The following is a 21790-nucleotide window of genomic DNA, read 5'->3' on the forward strand; positions in this document are numbered from 1 at the left end:
TTCTGTCTATTACATCGGGGGGAAAAAACCCCACAAAAAATACAGCTAAAATGGTGAGACAAAGAAACACCCTCCAAATGAAAAAAAAGTGAGGAGAGAAAAAAAATGGCGGAGGCTTAGACGGAAGTGTTGGTGCTTTGTCCCGGAGCAGATAAGGGCGAGCAGCTGAAACGGGTAACAATCAGCCCGATCAAGCTAAGGAGGCTCAGCTGAGAGACAGTCTGCAGCCAGGAAAGACAGAGAACTCCTAAAAAATGGGGATGGTTAGAGATTGAGGCTGAAACCTCCCCCTGGGCGCCAGCGCAGCGGCGAGACCGCGCCGTCTTGAGTAGCTGTTATCCGCATCCAGAGATCGGCTACTAACCCGGAGGCAACGACTCTAAAGCAGCGCGACTGCAAGAGCCCAGAGGAGACCTGCATCCCTCCACGGAAAGGTTAGACTTACCCCAAAGGTGCGGTTTGCAATTCAGGTTGGAGCTAGGAAAGCGCATGCGGGCGCAGGGGGATATCTGCGCCCCCCAAAATCCGCGCCCATAGAGGCCAGCGTGACCTGCAAGTGGGGAGGGCTCCCGCAGGGCTGCTGGCAGAAGGTAACACTATAAATAAGCCCATAGTTGGACTGGATGCAAAAGGGCTGCCTCAGAGGTTCCCTGATAGCCGGCTACTTGGTGCCAGGGGCTTGAGCACACACAGAGACTCCGCGCAGTTCTGAAGGGTGGAACCCTGCGAGTTCGCACAGCTCCCCAGGCTCTTGTTTACACACTTCCTCTTACGTCTGTGAGTTTGATTGTTGACCCCAGTGCATGTGATTGCCCAGTTGGGGTCACTAGCAGAGCTTATAGGGGAAGATTGTTTTTGGGGAGCCTGGGAAACAGAGCTGGGAGTGGCGCTTGGGGAACCAGCTCTGGGTGGAGCTGGTTCAGGTACAATAGGGAGCTCCTGGTCAGAGAGAACTTATAGCCTCGGAGGTCAATCCAGACACACTGCCACCCAGAGGCAGAGCTACGAACTGACTCTTCTGTAAATACAGATAAGGCAATAAGGGGATTTTATGGCCGGCCTTAAAATCAGGACTGTGGCTTACAACACGGAGGAACAGTGTATCAGAGGGAAATTCAACATTCTCCTAAATTCCGGGCATGCCAATAAGAAGAGTAGAAGATCTGAAGCACCTGCATTACTGCACATTTTTATTTTTATTTTTTTAAATTACTTTTTCACCTTTTAACTAAGAAAACATTTTTTCTTTTTTTTTCTTTTTTTCTTTTTTTCCATTTCTTTTTCTCCATCACCTGATTTTGCCCTTTCAACTACTACATCTTTATTTTTAACTAGTATTATTACCGCTACCATTTTACCATTTTTTAAAGTGTCATTTTATTTTGTCTTTATTTTATTTTGGGACTAATGTTCTCCATTCTATTTTCATCGTTCCTTTAGCAACATTTTTCTCTACCTCAATTTGCCTCTGTGCTAAACAATCTTCCCCACTTTTTCCCTTTTGCTGTCCTGTTTCTCTTACCCTACTCCAGCTTCAGATTTTCCCTATTCTTTTTACCCCCTGTCAAAATTTCACCCTACTTATATATCCTACGTCCAATTCCCTGCTCTAAATCCTTATACACCTTTCCCCTATCATCCTTCACTATCCAATTTTTTATTTTTTATTTTATTTTATTTTTATTATTATTATTTTTTTATTTTTTTTTCTTCTTCTTCTTCTTTTCTCTCTCTATTGTTTTATTGTTGTTTGCTTGATTGACGAGTATATTGGTTTTTTTTTGTTTTTTTTTAGGATTGTTTGTGAGGTTAGACTGCTTATTCTTTTTATTTTCCTGCCCCTCCCTCTCCCCCCCCCACAACCCCCCCCCCCCCCTCGGTTATTTCTGTGCTTCTGTTTTCCCTTGCATCGCTTGATATTATTGGTTGTTTGTAGTTTGTATTCATCTCCAGGAATCTGTTGCTGTAATTTGTTGGTATTAGTGGCGGATGTATAGGAGTTTTCTCCTCATATAAATAGTCTCTTCCCCTTTTATACTTCATTCTCTTTTCTCTCTTACTTTTTTTTTTCTTTCTTTTTTCTTTTTTTTTTCCTCCTCTTTTTTCCCCTCCCTTTTTCCAATTTCATTTTTGCACTCCTTTTTTTCTTTCTTTCTTTTTTCTCTTCTACCTTTTTCTCTTCTTTCCCCCTTATCTCCTAACTCTCTTAGCTCGGGTGGCCACCTTTATTTGGGGTTAGTAATATCGTAAATACAATAGTGTTCAGTGCCTGGTACGTTGTGCCTTGTTGTGTTGTATTTTGTGCCTTTAAATCAACGCAGCAGATTCAAGCAACAGCGGCCTCCTGATCACCACACGCTCTGCCTGGGGAACAGTTGCTGTGTGTGAAGCCTCCCTCCACCAGCCAGAAGAGCCACCACAGCTGTGAACAGCACCCACCAGAGGCCCTGTTATCAACAGAGGAGCCGCTGCTACCACAACCGTCCAAGGAGCAACCACAGCCCGAGGAGCCACTGCCACCCAGGGAGCAGCCACTGCCACCCAAGGTCCAGCCACTGAAAGACTCAACAACTAGTCATGTCAGTGAGATCAAACATGGGTAGACAAAGAAACCCCCAAAGGAAAGAAAAGGAGGACTCGCCAGAAAAGCAGCTAAATGAGACAGATATATGCAACATGACGGAAAAAGAATTCAGAATAAGGTTCCTAGAGTACATGCACCAGATGTTCAAGAAGCAAGAAGAAACAGATGAAAAACTCAACTACTTATGCAAAAAGCTAGAAGAAACAGATGAAAAAATCAACAACTTAAGTAAGTCCCAAGAAGAAATGAAGAGCGACATAGCTGCAATAAAAAACACCATTGAAAGTATCAACAGTAGACTGGGAGAAGCGGAGGACCGAATTAGTGAATTAGAAGACAAGGAAGCAAAACACACTCAAACTGTACTGCAAATGGAGAAAAAAATTAAAAGACAGGAGGAGAGCCTAAGGGAGCTTTGGGACAATATGAAATGAAACAACATACGAATAATAGGGGTGCCAGAACAACAGAAAGATGAACATGGATTAGAAAACCTATTCGAAGAAATAATATCAGAAAACTTCCCTGAGGTGGGGAAGAAAAAAGTCACACAAGCCCAGAGAGTCCCAAACAAGGTGAACCCGAAAAGACCCACACCAAGACACATCATAATTACCATGGCAAATGTTCAGGATAAAGAGAGAATCTTACAGGCTGCAAGAGAGAGACAGAAAGTAACATACAAGGGATCTCCCATTAGATTATCAAATGATTTCTCAACAGAAACACATCAGGCCAGAAAAGAATGGACGGAAATCTACAAAGTGATGCAAAGCAAAGGACTGAATTCAAGAATACTCTATCCAGCAAGGCTATCATTCAAAATTGAAGGGGAAATAAGAAGCTTCACAGACAAAAAAGGGCTAAGGGAGTTTATCACCACCAAGCCAGCCATGCAAGAAATGCTAAAGGGACTGGTGTAAAAAGAAGAAATATCAAGCTCAGAAAGAAAACAGCCACACACACAAATAAGAAATGGCTACAAACAAGTACCTTTCAATAATAACTTTAAATGTAAATGGACTAAATGCTCCAACCAAAAGACATCGAGTGGCTGAATGGATAAAAAAACATGACCCATACATCTGCTGTCTACAAGAGACCCACCTCATTAGAAGGGACTCACACAGACTGAAAGTGAAGGGATGGAAAAATATCTTTCACGCAAATGGAAAGGAAAAGAAAGCTGGGGTAGCAATACTTATATCGGACAAAATACATCTCAAAGTGAAGGCCATAACCAGAGATAAGGAAGGCCACTTCATAATACTAAAGGGATCAATACAACAAGAAGATATAACCCTGGTAAACATATATGTACCCAATGCAGGAGCAACCACATACATAAGAAAACTTCTGGAAGATATCAGGGGAGAGATCAACAACAATACAATCATAGTAGGGGACTTTAATACACCACTGACATCACTGGATAAATCCGCTAGACAAAAACTCAGCAAAGAAACAGCAATCCTAAATGACTCACTAGATCAGATGGACTTAATTGACATCTTCAGAACATTTCACCCCAAAGCTGCGGAATATACATTCCTCTCAGGTGCTCATGGGACATATTCAAAAATAGACCACATATTGGGTCACAAGCAAAGTCTCCCCAAATTCAAGAAGATTGAAATCATAAAAAGCATCTTCTCAGACCACGATGGCATAATGTTAGAAATAAACTATAATAAAAACAACCCAAAATACTCAAACACTTGGAAGCTGAATAGCATGTTATTAAATATTGATTGGGTTACCAATGACATCAAAGAAGAAATTAAAAACATCCTGGACACTAATGACAATGAAAACACAACAATCCAAAACCTCTGGGACACAATGAAAGCAGTCCTGAGAGGGAAGTTTATAGCTCTACAGGCCTATCTCAAAAAACAAGAAAAAATGGTAGTTAATCATCTAACTCTACAATTCAAAGAATTAGAAAGAGAGCAACAAGAAAACCCCAGAGTGAGCAGAAGGAAGGAGATAATAAAGATTAGAGCAGAAATCAATGAAATAGAGACCAAAAAAACAATACAGAAAATCAATGAAACCAAAAGCTGGTTCTTAGAAAGGATAAACAAGATTGACAAACCTCTAGCCAGGGTCACCAAGAAGCAAAGAGAGAGGTCCCAAATAAACCAAATCAGAAATGATAGAGGCGAAATAACAACAGACCCCACAGAAATACAAATGATTGTTAAACAATACTACGGGCAACTCTACTCCAACAAACTAGACAACCTGGAGGAAATGGACAAATTCCTAGAAAAATACAACATTCCAAAACTCAATCAGGAAGAATCTAAAAATTTCAATAGGCCAATAACTATGGAAGAAATTGAAGCAGTTATCAGAAAGCTTCCAGCAAACAAAATCCCAGGACCAGACGGCTTCTCAGGGGAGATTTACCAAACTTTCAAGGAAGAACTAAAACCTATCCTCCTCAGATTACTACAAAAAGTTCAAGAGGAAGGAACACTTCCAAACACATTCTATGAAGCTAGCATCACCCTAATTCCAAAACCAGGTAAAGACAACACAATGAAAGAGAATTAGAGGCCAATATCCCTCATGAACATAGATGCCAAAATCCTCAACAAAATCTTAGCAAATCGGATCCAGCAGTACATCAGAAGGATCATACACCATGACCAAGTAGGATTTATCCCAGTGATGCAAGGATGGTACAACATCTGTAAATCAATAAACGTGATACATCACATAAACAAATTGAGAGAAAAAACCACATAGTCATATCAATTGATGCAGAAAAAGTATTCGACAAAATCCAACACCCATTTTTGATAAAAACTCTCAGAAAGGTGGGAATAGAAGGATCATACCTCAACATAATAAAAGCCATATATGACAGGCCCACAGCCAACATCATACTCAATGGACAAAAACTAACACCATTTCCCCTAAGGAACAGGAACAAGACAGGGATGCCCACTCTCACCACTCCTGTTCAACATAGTACTGGAAGTATTAGCCATTGCAATTAGGCAAGAAGAAGAAATAAAAGGCATCCAAATTGGAAAAGAGGAAGTAAAACTGTCCTTATTTGCAGATGACATGATATTATACATACAAAACCCTAGAGACTCCATCAAAAAGCTACTGGACTTAATACATGAATTTGGCAATGTAGCAGGATACAAAATTAACCCCAAGAAATCTGAGGCATTTCTATACACCAATAGTGAACTTTCAGAAAGAGAGATTAGAAAAACAATCCCATTTACCATCGCACCAAAAAAATTAAGATACCTAGGAATAAACTTAACTAAAGAGGTTAAAGACCTCTACTCAGAAAACTATAGGACGTTGAAAAAAGAGATAGAGGAAGACATAAACAGATGGAAGAACATACCATGTTCTTGGATTGGTAGAATCAACATCATTAAAATGTCCATACTACCCAAAGCAATCTATACATTCAACGCACTTCCCATTAAAATACCAATGGCCTTCTTCAAAGATCTAGAACGAACTCTCCAAAAATTCATCTGGAATAAAAAAAGACCCCGAATAGCTGCAGCGATCCTGAGAAAGAGCAAAGTAGGTGGGATCTCAATGCCAGATATTAAGCTGTATTACAAAGCCACTGTTCTCAAAACTGCCTGGTACTGGCACAAGAACAGACATATAGATCAGTGGAATAGAATAGAGAGTCCAGAAATTAGCCTGAACCAATATGCTCAATTAATTTTTGACAAAGGAGGCAAGAACATACAATGGAGCCAAGATAGTCTCTTCAATAAATGGTGTTGGGAAAATTGGACAGACATATGCAAGAAAATGAAACTAGACCACCAACTTACACCATACACAAGAATAAACTCAAAATGGATAAAGGACTTAAATGTATGACAGGAAACCATAAAAATTCTAAAAGAATACAAAGGCAAGAAAATCTCAGACATATGCCAAAACAATTTCTTCACTGATACAGCTCCTAGGGCAGTTGAAACTAAAGAGAAACTGAACAAATGGGACTACATCAAAATAAAAAGCTTCTGCACAGCAAAAGAAACCATCAACAAAACAACAAGAAAATCCACCTCGTGGGAAAACATATTTGCCAACGTCATATCTGATAAGGGCTTAATCTCCAAAATTTATAGGGAACTCACACAACTTAACAAAAAGAAGATAAACAATCCAATCAAAAAATGGGCAAAGGATCTAAATAGACACCTTTCAAAAGAGGACATTCAGAAAGCCAAAAGACATATGAAAACATGCTCAAAGTCACTAATCATCCGAGAGATGCAAATCAAAACAACAATGAGGTACCATCTCACACCTGTCAGAATGGCCATCATCAACAAATCAACAAACGACAAGTGCTGGAGAGGATGTGGAGAAAAAGGAACACTTGTGCACTGCTGGTGGGAATGCAGACTGGTCCAGCCACTATGGAAGGCAGTATGGAGGTTCCTCAAAAAATTGGAAATGGAACTCCCATTTGACCCTGTGATCCCACTTCTAGGAATATATCCCAAGAAACCAGAAACACCAATCAGAAAGGATATATGCACCCCGATGTTCATAGCAGCACAATTCACCATAGCTAAGATCTGGAAACAGCCTAAGTGCCCATCAGTAGATGAATGGATTAGAAAACTGTGGTACATCTACACAATGGAATACTATGCTGCTGTTAAAAAGAAGGAACTCTTACCATTTGCAACAGCATGGATGGAACTGGAGAGCATTATGCTAAGTGAAACAAGCCAGTCAATGAAGAAAAATACCACATGATCTCACTCTTTCATGGGTAATTAAGACCATTACAAACTTTTGAACAATAATAGATACAGAGGCAGAGCTGCCTCAAACTGATTGTCGGACTGCAGTGGGAAGGCCAGGGAGGGTTGGGGGACAGGAGGGAGGGGTGTAAGAGATCAACCGAAGGACTTGTATGCATCCATATAACCATAACTAATGGACATAAGACACTGGGGGGTAAGGGAGGGCAGGGGCTTGTCAAGGGCGGGGGGGGGGGGGGGGGGGGGAGGACACTTATGTAATACCCTTTGTAATACTTTTAGCGAAAAAAAAAAAATGAGGAATATCCAGAAAAGGAGCTAAATGAAATAGAGGCAAGAAATGAATCAGATATAGATTTCAAAAAAAAAGGTTATAATAATGCTTAAGGAACTTAGTTAGAATTACAAAGAATATAGTAGGAACTACAACAACATGAAAAAGGAATTGGAAACCATGAACAAGAACCAGTCAGAAATGAAGAAAAACATATCTGACATCAATAATACACTGGAAGGAAAAGTAGACTGACTTAAGCAGAAGATCGGATCACTGAGTTGGAAGATAAGATAGAAAAAAACCAATTAGAGCTGCAAAAAGAATAAAGAATTAAAAAGCAGAAGGGTAATTTATTTTTTTTTATTTTTATTTTTTAAATCTTTATTGTTCAGATTATTACATTTGTTCCTCTTTTTTCCCCCCGTAACTCCCCTCCTTCCAGCTCCCACCCCACCCTCCACCCTCACTCCCCACCCACTGAGTTCATCCATAGGTGCATGATTTTTGTCCAGTCACTTCCCGCATCTCCCACACCCCTTTTCCCCCAAGAATAGTCAGTCCATTCCCTTTCTATGTCCCTGATTCATTATAGTCACCAGTTCATTCTGTACATCAGGTTATTTATTCACTTGATTCTTAGATTCATTTGTTGATAGATGCATATTTGTTGTTCATAATTTGTATCTTTACCTTTTTCTTCTTCTTCCTCTTCTTAAAGGATACCTTTCAGCATTTCATATAATACTGGTTTGGCGGTGATGAACTCCTTTAGTTTTTCCTTATCTGTGAAGCTCTTTATCTGACCTTCAATTCTGAATGATAGCTTTGCTGGATAAAGTAATCTTGGTTGTAGGTTCTTGGTATTCAGCACTTTGAATATTTCTTGCCATTCCCTTCTGGCCTGCAAAGTTTCTGTTGAGAAATCAGCTGACAGTCGTATGGGTATTCCCTTGTAAGTAATTGAGCCTCTTTCTCTTGCTGCTTTTAAGATTTTCTCTTTGTCTTTTGCTCTTGGCATTTTAATGATGATGTGTCTTGGTGTGGTCCTCTTTGGATTCCTTTTGTTTGGGGTTCTCTGCGCTTCTTGGACCTGTAAGTCCATTTCTTTCTCCAGGTGGGGGAAGTTTTCTGCCATTATTTCTTGAAATAGGTTTTCAATATCTTGCTGTCTCTCATCTTCTGGCACTCCAATGACTCTGATATTAGTCCGCTTAAAGCTGTCCCAGAGGCTCCTTACACTATCTTCACACTTTCGGATTCTTTTTTCATTTTGCTTTTCCAGTTGGGTGTTTTTTGTCGAATCTTTGTTTTGATTCTTGTGCTCCTCTGGTCTGCTATTGGGTATAATATTCTTTATTTCAGTCCGTGTATGCTTACTTTCTAATTTCTTTATCGTAGCATCGAGGGTCTCATTAGTTTTCGTGAGGCTCTGCACAAATTTATGGCAAGCCCTCAAAATTGCGATTCTTAGCTCCATATCCTCCATTTCTGTCATGTTTTTTTGTCTCCGCGTCTTTTATGCTTTCTTGGTGCACCCCCTTGTGGTCTCTGTGCGCAGTCTTGTTCTAGTTAAGCCTTAATTGTTGTAGTTAACACTAGAGGGATTTGACCACCAGGCCGACTGGCTGTGGAAATCAGCTGTGGGAAAACTTCAGTCCTCAGGGGAGGCGCTAGTCCAGCCCTTGCCTGAGGCGATCGGCAAATGGCTGTGCGCAGGGTTTGGGCGGGGCGGGCTCAACAGGGCGGGGGGAGGGAGCAGCTATGGCCGCTCTCAGTCCGTCCCCAGGGGCTCTGCCTCTCTGTCCCAGCAACCGCTGCAAACCTCGGAGGGGCCGTAGCCAGACAGTCCCGCTTCTCCCGTTTGAGTCTGGGTCCCTAGAGACTCGCCCGGATCTGTAGCCCAGAGTCTGAGACTCGCTCCTGATTGAAAACGACAATCGCGCCCTCAGCCGCCAGCCCGCTTTGCGCGCGCACCCTCACCACCGCACCGCCGTACCTTTAAATTTTCCACACTGCGCCTCCGCTGAGCGTCGGAATGCTGTTGTTTTTGCTTCTAGTTGAAGAGACTCTCCTCAGCCAGCCTTCCCGTGGTTCTGGTTGATGTCCGCTCCGACTTTTAGTTGTATTTTTGAAGTGGTTGTCCACGGCGGCAGTCTCCGGTGTTTACCTATGTCGCCATCTTCGATTCCTCCAATTTCTATATTTTCAACTTAGGATGGGTTTATCAGGATGGAACCCCATTATAAGTCTAGGAGCATCTAGGGGAATCCTGTTCCAGGGGTTCCCAAAGGTGAGGACGGAGTCGGCGAAGAAGGAATGACATGGAGACAGCCTTCAGTTGATCAGCAGCCTAGTCAGGACCTATAGCCAGGATTTCCAGCCAAAGTTCTGGTCGGAGCTCTGGTTAGGAACTGATGAGGTTCTGATGCGCCATAAGCTGGTTGCTGGGGTCCAACCCCAGCGGGTCCAGGGGTCCTCAAAGGTGTGGACGGAGTCGGCGAAGAAGGAATGGCATGGGGTCAGCGTTCAGTTGATCAGCATAGGTTCTCTCAAAAAGCAGAAGGGTAATTTAAAGGAACTTTGAAACAACATGAAATGTAACAACTTCAGCATCATATGGGGACCAGAGGAGAAAAAAGTGAGCAAGGAATAGAGAACATGTTTGAAGAAATAATGACAGAAAACTTATCTAACCTGGTGAAGGAAAAAGTCACACAACTTCAGGAAGTACAGAGTCCCAATCAAGATGAACCTAAAGAGATCCACACCAAGACACATCATAATTAAATTGACAAACATTAAAAACAAAGTAAGAATCTTAAAGGCAGAGAAACAGAAAGAGAGAGAGAGAGAAAGAGAGAGAGAGAGAGAGAAGGTCACCTATAAGAGAATTCTCATTAGACTGTCAGCTGATTTCTCAACAGAAATACTACAGGCCAGAAGAGATGGGCATGAAGTATACAGAGTAATAACAAGAAAGGATATGAATCACAAACTTCTCTATCCAGCAAGGCTATCTTTAAAATTGAAGGCAAAATAAAGAGCTTCCCAGACAAAACCAGCATTGCAAGAAATGCTAAAGGGATTGCTTTAAGAAGAAATCAAGAGACAAGGAGAAACATAGGTATAAAGAAAACATTGGCAATAAATAAGTACCTATCAATAATAACCTTAAATGCAAATGGATTAAATGCTCCAATCAAAAGACATAGGATAGCTCAAGCATGTCAAACTCATGGCCCATGGGCCACATGCAGCCCACAATGAATATTTTTGCAGCCCAGCCAATATAACAGTATGTGAGAAACATTTTAATAAAAATTTTGTAACTTAATTTTTACAATATCCTGTTATACATAATTATTAACAATGAACTACAATCTTTGCTAATGACTGACTACTATAATCACGTTGCATTCATTTCCTTTATGTACCTTATGCTCAGTTGCAACATTTCTCTCCACTAATACTAGCAGAGAATATTTTAGCAGCCACTCACCACGTCATTAGTCTTGTATTGACTTGTTTGGTGTGCATAACAGGAAATATTTCGCTTTCAGAGAACAAGAAAAATAGTTTTATTTACATTATGCTTTTTAATTTGTGTAATTATTCAGTGTCTGGTAAGTTAATGTTCAAGAAAAATATTAATTTTTATTAAAATGTTCTATTATTTTATGTTAATGATTACTCATTTATTTCAGCCCTTTGTATTCAGCTTGTCTCTATCGAAATGAACCTATGTTTCTATGAAAATTGAAGCTTTTGTTTTTTGTGGCCCACATAAACTTAAACTTTGTTTATTTAGCCCGTGTTAGCCTTTGAGTTTGACATGCTTGGGGTAGCTGAATGGATAAGAAGACATGACCCATATATATGCTGTCTACAAGAGACCCACCTCAGAACAAAAGACTCACACAGACTGAAAGTAAAAGGATGGAAAAAAAATATTCCATGCAAATAAAAAAAATATGCTAGGGTAGCAATACTCATATCTAACAAAATAGACTTCAAAACAAAGGCCATAAGAGAGACAAAGAGGATCACTACATAGTACTAAAAGGATTGATCCAATAAGAAAATTAACCCTTGTAAACATATATGTACCCAATATAGAAGCATCTAAATATATAAAAATACTCTTGATGCACTCTAAGGGAGATATTGGCAGCAATACAGTCATAGTAGGGCACTTTAACACCTCTTTCACATCATTGGATAGGTCTTCCAGACAAAACATCACGTAGGAAATAGTGACCTTAAACTACACACTGAATCAGATGACTTTAATTGACATTTATAGAACATTTCATCCCACAGCAGCAGAATATACATTCTTCTCAAGTGCACATGGAACAGCACAAAAGATAGACCACAGGTTAGGACAGAGAATAAGACTCTACAAGTTCAAGAAGGTTGAAATCATATCAAACATCTTCTTCTATCACAATGTCATGAAACTAGAAATCAACTACAATAAAAAAGAGGAAAAAATTCAAACACATGGAGGCTCAATAGCATATTAAGCAATAGATGAATTACCAATGAGATCAAGCAACAAGTTAAAAATTTCCTGGAAACAAATGAAAATGAACACACAACCACCCCAAACCTATGGGACATGGTGAAAGCAGTCCTGAGAGGGAAGTTCATAGCATTACAGGCCTAGCTCAAGAAACAAGAAAAAGCTCTAATAAACTATTTAACCCTACAACTAAAAGAATTAGAAAGAAAAAACAGGAAAGCCCAGAGTAAGTAGAAGGCAGGAAATAATAAAAATCAGCATAAATAAGTGACATAGAGACTAAAACAAAACAAAATAAAACAAAAGATCAATGAAACCAAGAGCTGGTTCTTTGAAAAGATAAAAAAAGATTGATGAACCTTTATCCAGACTCACCCAGAAACAAAGATAGAGGACCCAAATAAATAAAATCAGAAATGAAAGAGGCAAAGTAGCAACTACCATCACAGAAACACAAAAGTTTGTGAGAAAATACTATCAACAATTTTATACCAACAAACTAGACAACCTGGGAGAAATGGACAAATTCCCAGAAACATACAATCTTTCAAAACTCAATCAAGAAGAATCAGAAAACCTGAATATTCCAATAACAACTAAGGAAATTGAAGCATTAATTAAGAAAAAACCCCAAACACATTCAGCAAACTAATGTCCTGGCCTGGATGGCTTCACAGGTGTGTTTTACCAAACATTCAAATAACTGACACCTATCCTCCTCAAACTATTCCAAAAATTCAGGAGGAAAGACTTCCAAGTTCTTTTTACCAGGCCAACATTATCCTAATTCCAAAACCAGATAAAGACCCCACCAAGAAATAAAATCACAGGCCAATATCCCTGATAAACATAAATCTTATAATCCTCAACAAAAATTAGCAAACTGGATCCAGCAATATATTAAAAAGATCATACACCATGACCAAGCTAAATTTATTCTTGTGATGCCAGGCTGGTACAATATCAGCAAATTAATAAATGTGATAGATCATATAAACAAACTGAAGAATAAAAAATCACTTGATCACATCGATAGAGGAAAAGCATTCAATAAAATCCAACACCCATTTTTGATAAAAACTCTCAGCAAGTGGAAATAGAGGGATCATACCTCAACATAATGAAGGTCATATATGAAAAACTTAGGGCCAACATCATACTCAATGGGCAAAAACTAGAAGCGTTTCCCTTAAAATCATGAACAAGGCAGGAATGTCCACTGTCACCACTCTTATTCAACCTAGTACTGGCATGCACATTGGAAAGGAGAAATAAAACTGTTATTCACAGATGACATGATACTGTGCACAGAAAACTCTAAAGACTTCACCAAAAACTGTGAGACTTAATAATTAAATTTGGCAAAGTAGTAGATACAAAATTAATATTCAGATATTGACATTTTTATACACCAATAAAGAGCTCTCAAAAAGAGAAACTAAGAAAACAATCCTATTTACCACTGCACCCCCTCTCTCCCCCACCCCCGCAAAAAAAAAGACCCTGGGAACAAACTTAACCAAGCAGGTAAAAGACCTGTACTAGAAAATTATAGGACATGGAATGAAGCAATAGAGGAAGATACAAGCAAATGGAAGCATGTACTGTACTCATGAATTGGAAGAATTAACATAATTAAAATATCCATATTACCCAAAGGAACTACAGATTCAACACAATCCCTATTAAAATACCAATGGAATATTTCACAGATCTAAACAAATATTCCAGAAATTTAGATGAACCTCCAAAACACCAAATAGCCAGAGCAATCTTGAGAAAGAAGAACAAAGTTGGAGGGATCACAATACCGGATATCAAATTATACTGCAAAGCCCCTGTAATAAAAACTTCCTGGTACTGGCACAAGAACAGGCATATAGACCAATGGAAAAGAACTCAGACATCAGAAATTAACCCACACCAATATGGTCAATTAATATTTGACAAAGGAGGCAAGAGCATACAATGGAATAAAGATATTCTCTCCAATAAATGGTGTTGGGAAAATTGGACAGGTACATGCAAAAAAATGAAAGTAGACCACTAATTTGCACCATACTCAAAATGGATAAAATACTTAATTGTAAGTCATGAAACCTTAAAAATCCTAGAAGAAAACATAGGCATCAAAATCTCAGACATCTAATATAGCAGCATTTTCACCGATACACCTCCTAGGGCAAGAGAAACAAAGGAAAAAATAAACAAATGAGACTACATCAAACTAAAAACCTCTGCACAGCAAAAGAAACCATCCTCAAGATGAAAAGGGAACTCACTGTATGGAAGAACATATTCACCAATGATAACTATGATAAGGGGTTAATTTCCAAAATATACAAAGAACTTATACATCAGCACAGAAAGACAAACAATCAAAATAAAAAATGGGCAAAGGACCTGAATAGACACTTCTCCAAAGAAGACATACAGATGGCCAACAGACATATGAAAAAATGCTCAACATCACTAATCGTCAGAGAGATGCAAATTAAAACTACAATGGTATCAACTCACACATGCCAGAATAACTACCCTCAATAAATCAACAAACAACAAGTTCTGGTAAGGATGTGGAGAAAAGGGAATCTTAGTACACTGCTGGTGGGAATGCAGACTGGTGCAGCCACTTTGGAAAACAGTATGGAGTTTCCTCAAAAAATAAATGGAACTGCCATTTGACCCAGCAATCCCACTTCTGGGAATATATCCTAAGAATCCAAAAACACCAATCAGAAAGAATATATGCACCCCTATGTTCATAGTAGCACAATTTACAATAGCCAAGATCTGGAAACAGCCCATGTGCCCGTGAGTAGATAAGTGGTTAAAAAGGCTTGATACATTCACACAATGGAATATTACACAGCTATAATGAAAATGAAACTCTTACCCTTTGCTACAGCATGGAGGGACCTAGAGATTATTATGCTAAGCAAAATAAGCCAGTTACAGAAAGACAAATATCATATGATCTCACTTATATGTGGATCCAATGAACAAAATAAACTGATGAACAAAATAGATCCAGAGACATGGATGCATAGAACAGACTGACAGGTCTCAGAAGAAGGAGGATGGACAATGGGGTTGAAGAGATGAGAAGAGATTAACTGAAGAACATATATGCATGTATGAAGAGCCTATGGACCTAGACCAGTGGTTGGCAAACTCATTAGTCAACAGAGCCAAATATCAACAGTACAACGATTGAAATTTCTTTTCAGAGCCAAATTTTTTAAACTTAAACTATATAGGTAAGTACATTGTTATTAACTTAATTAGGGTACTCCTAAGCTTGTTTTTGCTAAAAACATCCTCAATCTGATTGAGGTACGTTCGCTGAGGTTGACCCCTTCCAACTCTCCCATCCACACTCGTCTTGTATACTTGTTCCGTCTATCTCCCTTCCAAAAACCGACTTCTGCGCATGGGCCACGAAGTTTCGATCGCACTGTACGTGCACGACCGCACATGGTATTTTGTGGAAGGGCCACACTCAAGGTGCCAAAGAGCCGCATGTGGCTCGCGAGCCACAGTTTGACGACCACTGACCTAGACAATATTGTGATGAAGGCCTGAGGTGGGGCGGGGGCTGGCTGGAGTGGGACAAAGGGCAGGAGGAATGGGGGAACATCTGTAATACTGTCAACAATTAAAAAAAATGAGTCTGGCTGGCATGGCTCAGTGGTTGAGCATCAACCTATGAACCAGGAGGTTGATTCCCTGTCAGGGCATGTGCCCAGGTTGCCAGCTCAATCCCCATTGTGGGGCGTACAAGAGGAAGCCAATCAATGATTATCGTTCATCATTGATGTTTCTATCTCTCTCTACCTCTCCCTTTCTCTCTGAAATCAATAAAAAATATATTTTTAAAAAATGATATGACATTTAGTATTAAAAAGTATTATTATAATAAGAAGTATTCTAGTTCTGGCTGTAGTGGCTCAATTGTTAGAGCATCAGCCCAGCAACTGGATTGATTCCCCATCAAGGGCAGGTACCTGGGTTGCAGGTTTGATCCCAACTCTGGTTGGGGCAGTGCAGGTGGAAACCAATTGATGTGTCTCTCTTACATTGCTGTTTTTCTCTCTTTCCCTCTCTCCCCTTTCTCCCTTCCACTCTCTTAAAAAATAAAAAATAAAAAAAAAAGGAATGGAAAAAATATCCTTGGGTGAGGATTAAAAAATTAAAACAATTAAGAAGCATTATATTTCAATTTTTTGAATGTCTGAGAGAAAATAAGACAGTGATTTTTCATTTACCTTTTAGATAATTAAACATTTTTCAATAATATAAAAATAATAAGTGAATAAATCCTCACAAAACATTAAAAACATACAATTGTGGTCTTTTGTTTACATAAACAGGATTATACAATGCTTATTTTTCTGTGACTTGTCCTTATTACTTAAAATATTTTAGAATATTCCTTTTATATAGTCTTCCCACTTAGTCAATCAATAAAAATGTTAAAACAAAATGAGTTAGCTTTATCGATCAGACCATCAAACCTCACAGGGAAGGCAGGGGAGGGTGGGGGGAAGGGAGAGAGAGATCAACCAAAGGACTTGTATGCATACATATAAGCATAACAAATGGACACAGACACTAGGGGGGTGAGGGCATGAGCAGGGGTGGGGTGGGGGTCAGTGGGGAGATAAGGACACATATGTAATACCTTATTCAATAAAGAAAAGAAAAAAAAAGAAGTAATGGTGGACCAATGGACACATACAGTAGGAGGGTGGGGGCATGTGCTGGGGGGTGGGAGCGGCCAGGGAGAGGTAAATGGGGGGAAAAGGAGACTTATGTAATACTTAAAACAATAAAGAATTTAAAATTTAAAAAAAGAGTTAGCTTTGTTTACCATGAAATTTTTTTAATGCTAAATATGAGAAAATTAGTGTCTCAGGTAGCAGAGAATATGCATTTTACTAAGTTCCTTGAGGCTCATGTTTTCATATGGTGCAAAGAACTAGTACTGAATAATATTTCTGCCCTAGAGAATAGCTCTTAAACTCTGTAGGGCCCAGCAGGTGTGGCTCAGTGGTTGAGCATCCACCTATGAACCAGGAGATCATGGTTCTATTCCCGTTCAGCACATGCCCGGGTTCCTTGCTCAGTCCCCAGTATGGGGCATGCAGGAGTCAACCAATCAATGATTCTCTCTCATCATTTCTATCTCTCCCTCTCCCTTCCTCTCTGGAATCAATAAAAATATATTTAAAAAATAAAATAAAATAAACACTGCAGGCCACCTGTTTCTTTAATAAATTGTCAAAAGTTAAACGTAAAATAATTTTGCATATATTGCGATTTTAGGGTTTTGTCAAAGTTCTTATAGCCCATCCAGGGACCCCAAACTAAGCACCACAGATTAAGGGCCCTATAAATGGAAAAGGCTATCTCCATTGTATATGTACCTAATTCATGAATGGTTGCTCTGCTGGATTTGATTATAGAACCTGCCCCTTCATGCTTGTTGTTACTAAGAAGTGCTTCCCTTTCCTCATTACAGCGCCCCAAATCCATTGTGGACCCATGGAAGTGCTCTACCTGCATCAATGTTTCAGATCCTCCCTTTGGTCTTGTTCCAATGTTGATTTGTAGGTTGCTCTGTGGTGACTGTTTGGGGCAGGCAACAAGTTAGAAAGGGAGGGAGGGAAGAGAAGGAGTAAACAAGGGGAACTGTAGTCTCCATATCCTATCGCTCCTTACAGCATAAATTGAAGAAGGAAGAAGGCAAGAAAAGAAAACTTATTCCTAAGCTGTGAAATTACTTTTATCGAATTATCCACAATGTTATTCAAAATGAAATAGACATCTTGGACAAATGTTATTTTGATCATCATACCTTAACAAAGCATTTGAGAATTGAACAAAAAGATATTCCAACATCAGCAAGACTCCAGCTGTTCTCCAGGGCTGCTCCAGCATACATCAGCTCCAGATACTGTCTGCCTTGTTCATCTTCAGAGAGAGGAATGTAGAAATAATCCTTAAAAACCAATAGCATTTTTTTCTCCATTAAATGATCTCACTTTATTAACAGAGAATTCTCACAGGTACATCCAAGTTAAGAAAAAAATGCTTACACAAACCGAAATACAAATGCTTCTAATATTACAGTTACCACTATTTCTAGTCCATTAACATAGATAATCAAGAGCTAGCTTGTATAAAGCAATTAAAATATAATCATTCTAGTTTATTGATCATGAGTAATTTTCTGCATTAACATGAATGGTCCAAAATTGATTCTGTTCTTTGTTTAAATTAAAATGTTCTTTGCCATTTGATAACTTTGTTACCTATTACACTCATGAAACAACACATACAGGCCAGGAAAAAACATGTATCAATGCACATAAAAATTGTATGCTTATGAAATACAAATTATGCAGAAAAAAATGAAAATTTTAGATGGACAAAACCTAACAAGCTAAGCAAGATAGTTTGGTAGTTATAAGCTTTCTGCTCTAGCTTGACAACAGAGTGAGAGAGCTTTTTGAAGTCACAATAATTGAATTATTTATGAATACAGCAATCAGAAACCAGGTATTGAGAAGTTTACAGCTATTCTGGGTTATATAAGTTATCACCAATATCATATTCCAACGTATGCAGGTATTTGGCTTTTGGATTCATTTTACTTATTTATTTTTGGTAAATCATTTTTACAGTTATTTGTTTCTTTGGTACCTAAACTTCCTTGAATGGAGTTTAAGATGGTTCTGAAATAAAAAGTATATCACCCAATTTTTATTATCTTAGGTTTATCACTTATTTTACGTTTACATTTATTTTTCCTTAGGTTTATCAGTTAAATGAAACATCTTTAGTTACAGAAATCATATCCCTTATCCTAAGGATTATAAGCACACTTTTAGCTCTAGATATTTAGTCTGGTACTTCAAATTAATTTCACCCAACTTTTATTCTGCAATTCTTTGATGTGACACAAAAGTCTTTTTCTCCTTTTAACTGAAGACAAATGAATCTCAGTTAGGAGGTCAACTATTAAATCCAGAAGACAAATAATTATGTGTAGCAATTCAAACTGGTAGGCCAGTCAACAAAAGCCAGGTCTGTATGGCCAGCTTTTACTAAGAAACTTGAGTTCTTGAGCCTAATGCCAATTACCTTAAATAAAAGATAATGCTTCATCTCGACTAGGGTATTTAACCATAAGAAATTCTAGGTTTGTCTACACATTGTACAAGCATTAAGTGCCCAAGGTTTTATCTCTACCAATCACCAAAAAGAATGAGTTTTTTTCTATATACATATCCAGATCTCACTAATTTTACATATATAATTTTTTTTTCAGTGTGAGATGTACAACAAATGTTTAAAATAGTCAAAAAGCCAGGTTAAAAAATGTTTTTAATGGCTGTGCTGGTGATTCACAAGGACCTAACTCTGAAAGCATTTCCCGTCAATTCCAGTTATTTGCTGGATGCTGTAATAGTTGATTCTCTTACCGTGACCCGGCTGTTGGCGCCCGGGTTCCTTCCTACTATGTAGTTGTAGGCGAGATGACTGTATGGATTGTATCCCACAAACCCTGGTGTACTAGGCATTTGTGTTGCATGAATTGGGGTGAAAGGTGGGGCATAAGATGGTCTTTTTGACATTTTGGAAGATTAAGTTCTCAGTTCCTTAAGAATGAATCTGAGACACTGCGGGCAGAAAAAGAGCCTGCAGCTTCTGGCTCACTTCCCTTTGTCCTGAGCATGCCCTGCCCCTCCCAACAGCATATTATGAAAACAATACACCTTTATGTTACTGGACAACAATGTAATTTCTTTTTGTTTACATTTTCCACTGAGCATTATAAAAGTGTTTAGTACAGAGGGAAGAAGTATTACACAGGGGTTCTTAACTTGGAGTCTACAGACCTCCCCAAAATTTAGGAATATAACTTATATGGGAAAAACTATAATTTATTTTTATTAATTCTAAATAAAATTGAGATTTTAAAAAATTATGCATGTAGGACACATACTATGTGACTGTTACCAACAGGAATCACCGATATTTTCATATCACTTTATAGTTGCTGCAGATATCTCAAAATATGCTGATCACTACTTTGAAATTACAATAGTTATTAGACACACTGCTAGAACTTGTTAATGTGTTTATAATGAAGCCCACATGTCACTATATCACAAATTTGTTTTTTAATGCTTTCAAATTATATTTCAATATAATGGTTACCTTTTCTTTGTACGTATTTTAATCTTTATATGCATTTAAAGATATTCTGAGGAGTCCAGAGGCTTGCCAGATGCCAAAGGGATCTACAACTTATAAAGGTTAAGAGCCTCTGTGTTAGAAGATCTGCTAGTAGCTTGCAGTGATCACAGTAATCCACTAAATATTATGTAACTTGATTCACTATATGCTCCTTAGCAAATGGAAATGATCATCTCCAAGTTAAAGGCCGATGGTCAAGACTTAAATATTTGTCTTAATTTCCCATTTTAGAGTGAATATAAGAAGTTTACAAGAAAATATTGCACCCAAATTAATTCCTATTCTAAGATGCAACCTCTCTGAGTTTCAGTTTCCCTAAATGCAAAATGAGACTGTAGCCCAGTTCTCTAAAGTCCTATTCACCTCCACAATCCGTTGGTTCTTTATAGTTGTTTGCTCACCAAACAAGCCATCTATCTGAGACCTGGCAAGCTCAGCTTATACAGCCTCGAGTTAGGGTCTTATTTCTGTCCTTTTGTGGGAATTACAATAATAATATATGACCCATGCACAACCCACAGATTTCATAAAGAGAAGTTTACTAACTAACTTTTTTTCCTGAGAATTTACTAACTCAGTTTGCTTTTCCGTCTAACATCTCCATAGTTACCATCTTCTTATCAAACTACTAGAGGCCTGATGCACAAAAATTCCTGCAAGAGTAGGCCTTCCTTCCCTCAGGCACCTGGGACCCAGGCTTCCCTCTTCTGGCTGCCAGCAGTCACCCAGGACCTGGGCTGGCTTCCCTCCCGCTCCTGCTTAGTCAGGAAGGATGCCCGATCTAATTAGTATATTACCCTTTTTTTATTATAGATTGTGTAAGCAAACAAAGATATTTTGAAATAGTTTTAGTTCCCTGTTTGCTGCAATTGTATCCAGTAGCAAAATCTCTGCTCTGTGTGCAATTTAAACTTCACTGCGTAGTTAAAATTAATATTCATGTTAGTGGCTCAGGGACAAAGTACATACGTACCTTTATCATCCGCTTGACAGCTTCCACGGTTTCATCTGCTGAAACTTCAAATGGTTCAAAAGATTCCTCAAAGGCTATGAAAATCCTCATTTTCTCAAAAACAAAACACACCCATAAAACAAACCCCACAACTTTAAAAAAATATCCTATTGGATAGCTGGAAAAATTCCAATTTGCAATTAAGGACAAAAATGGTGGGCAGAGGCTACTATTACAGTAGACTCAAAGGTGAGCTGAAAGAATGTGAAGAGACAAGTCCCACAGTATCACAGTATTGACAACATAGCAGCTATGTTTGGGGAAACGTTTCTCAGCCAATGGCAGCAGCCAATAACCACCTTGTTCCTAAATTGTGGAAACCGGCAAACTTGACAATAGTTGA

At 38.7% G+C, this 21790-nt stretch overlaps 1 protein-coding gene across 1 annotated transcript in view; it reads right to left on the reverse strand.

The window, feature by feature from the left end:
- ANKUB1 (ankyrin repeat and ubiquitin domain containing 1) overlaps positions 1 to 21498 on the reverse strand; it is an 87404-nt gene extending 65906 nt beyond the window's left edge. Inside the window, exons 1-2 of the mRNA XM_070403492.1 lie at positions 21409 to 21498; positions 18028 to 18171 (exon numbers count right to left, since the gene is read on the reverse strand). Coding sequence (XP_070259593.1) covers positions 18028 to 18171; positions 21409 to 21498 — 234 coding nt within the window. The remainder of the gene's footprint in view (positions 1 to 18027; positions 18172 to 21408) is intronic.
- Between the last annotated feature and the right edge of the window lie 292 nt (positions 21499 to 21790).

This window comes from Myotis yumanensis, unplaced genomic scaffold (assembly GCF_028538775.1).
Source record: "Myotis yumanensis isolate MYYU_CA2020_CCGP unplaced genomic scaffold, mMyoYum1.0.hap1 SCAF_2, whole genome shotgun sequence".
NCBI classification, from domain to species: domain Eukaryota; kingdom Metazoa; phylum Chordata; class Mammalia; order Chiroptera; family Vespertilionidae; genus Myotis; species Myotis yumanensis.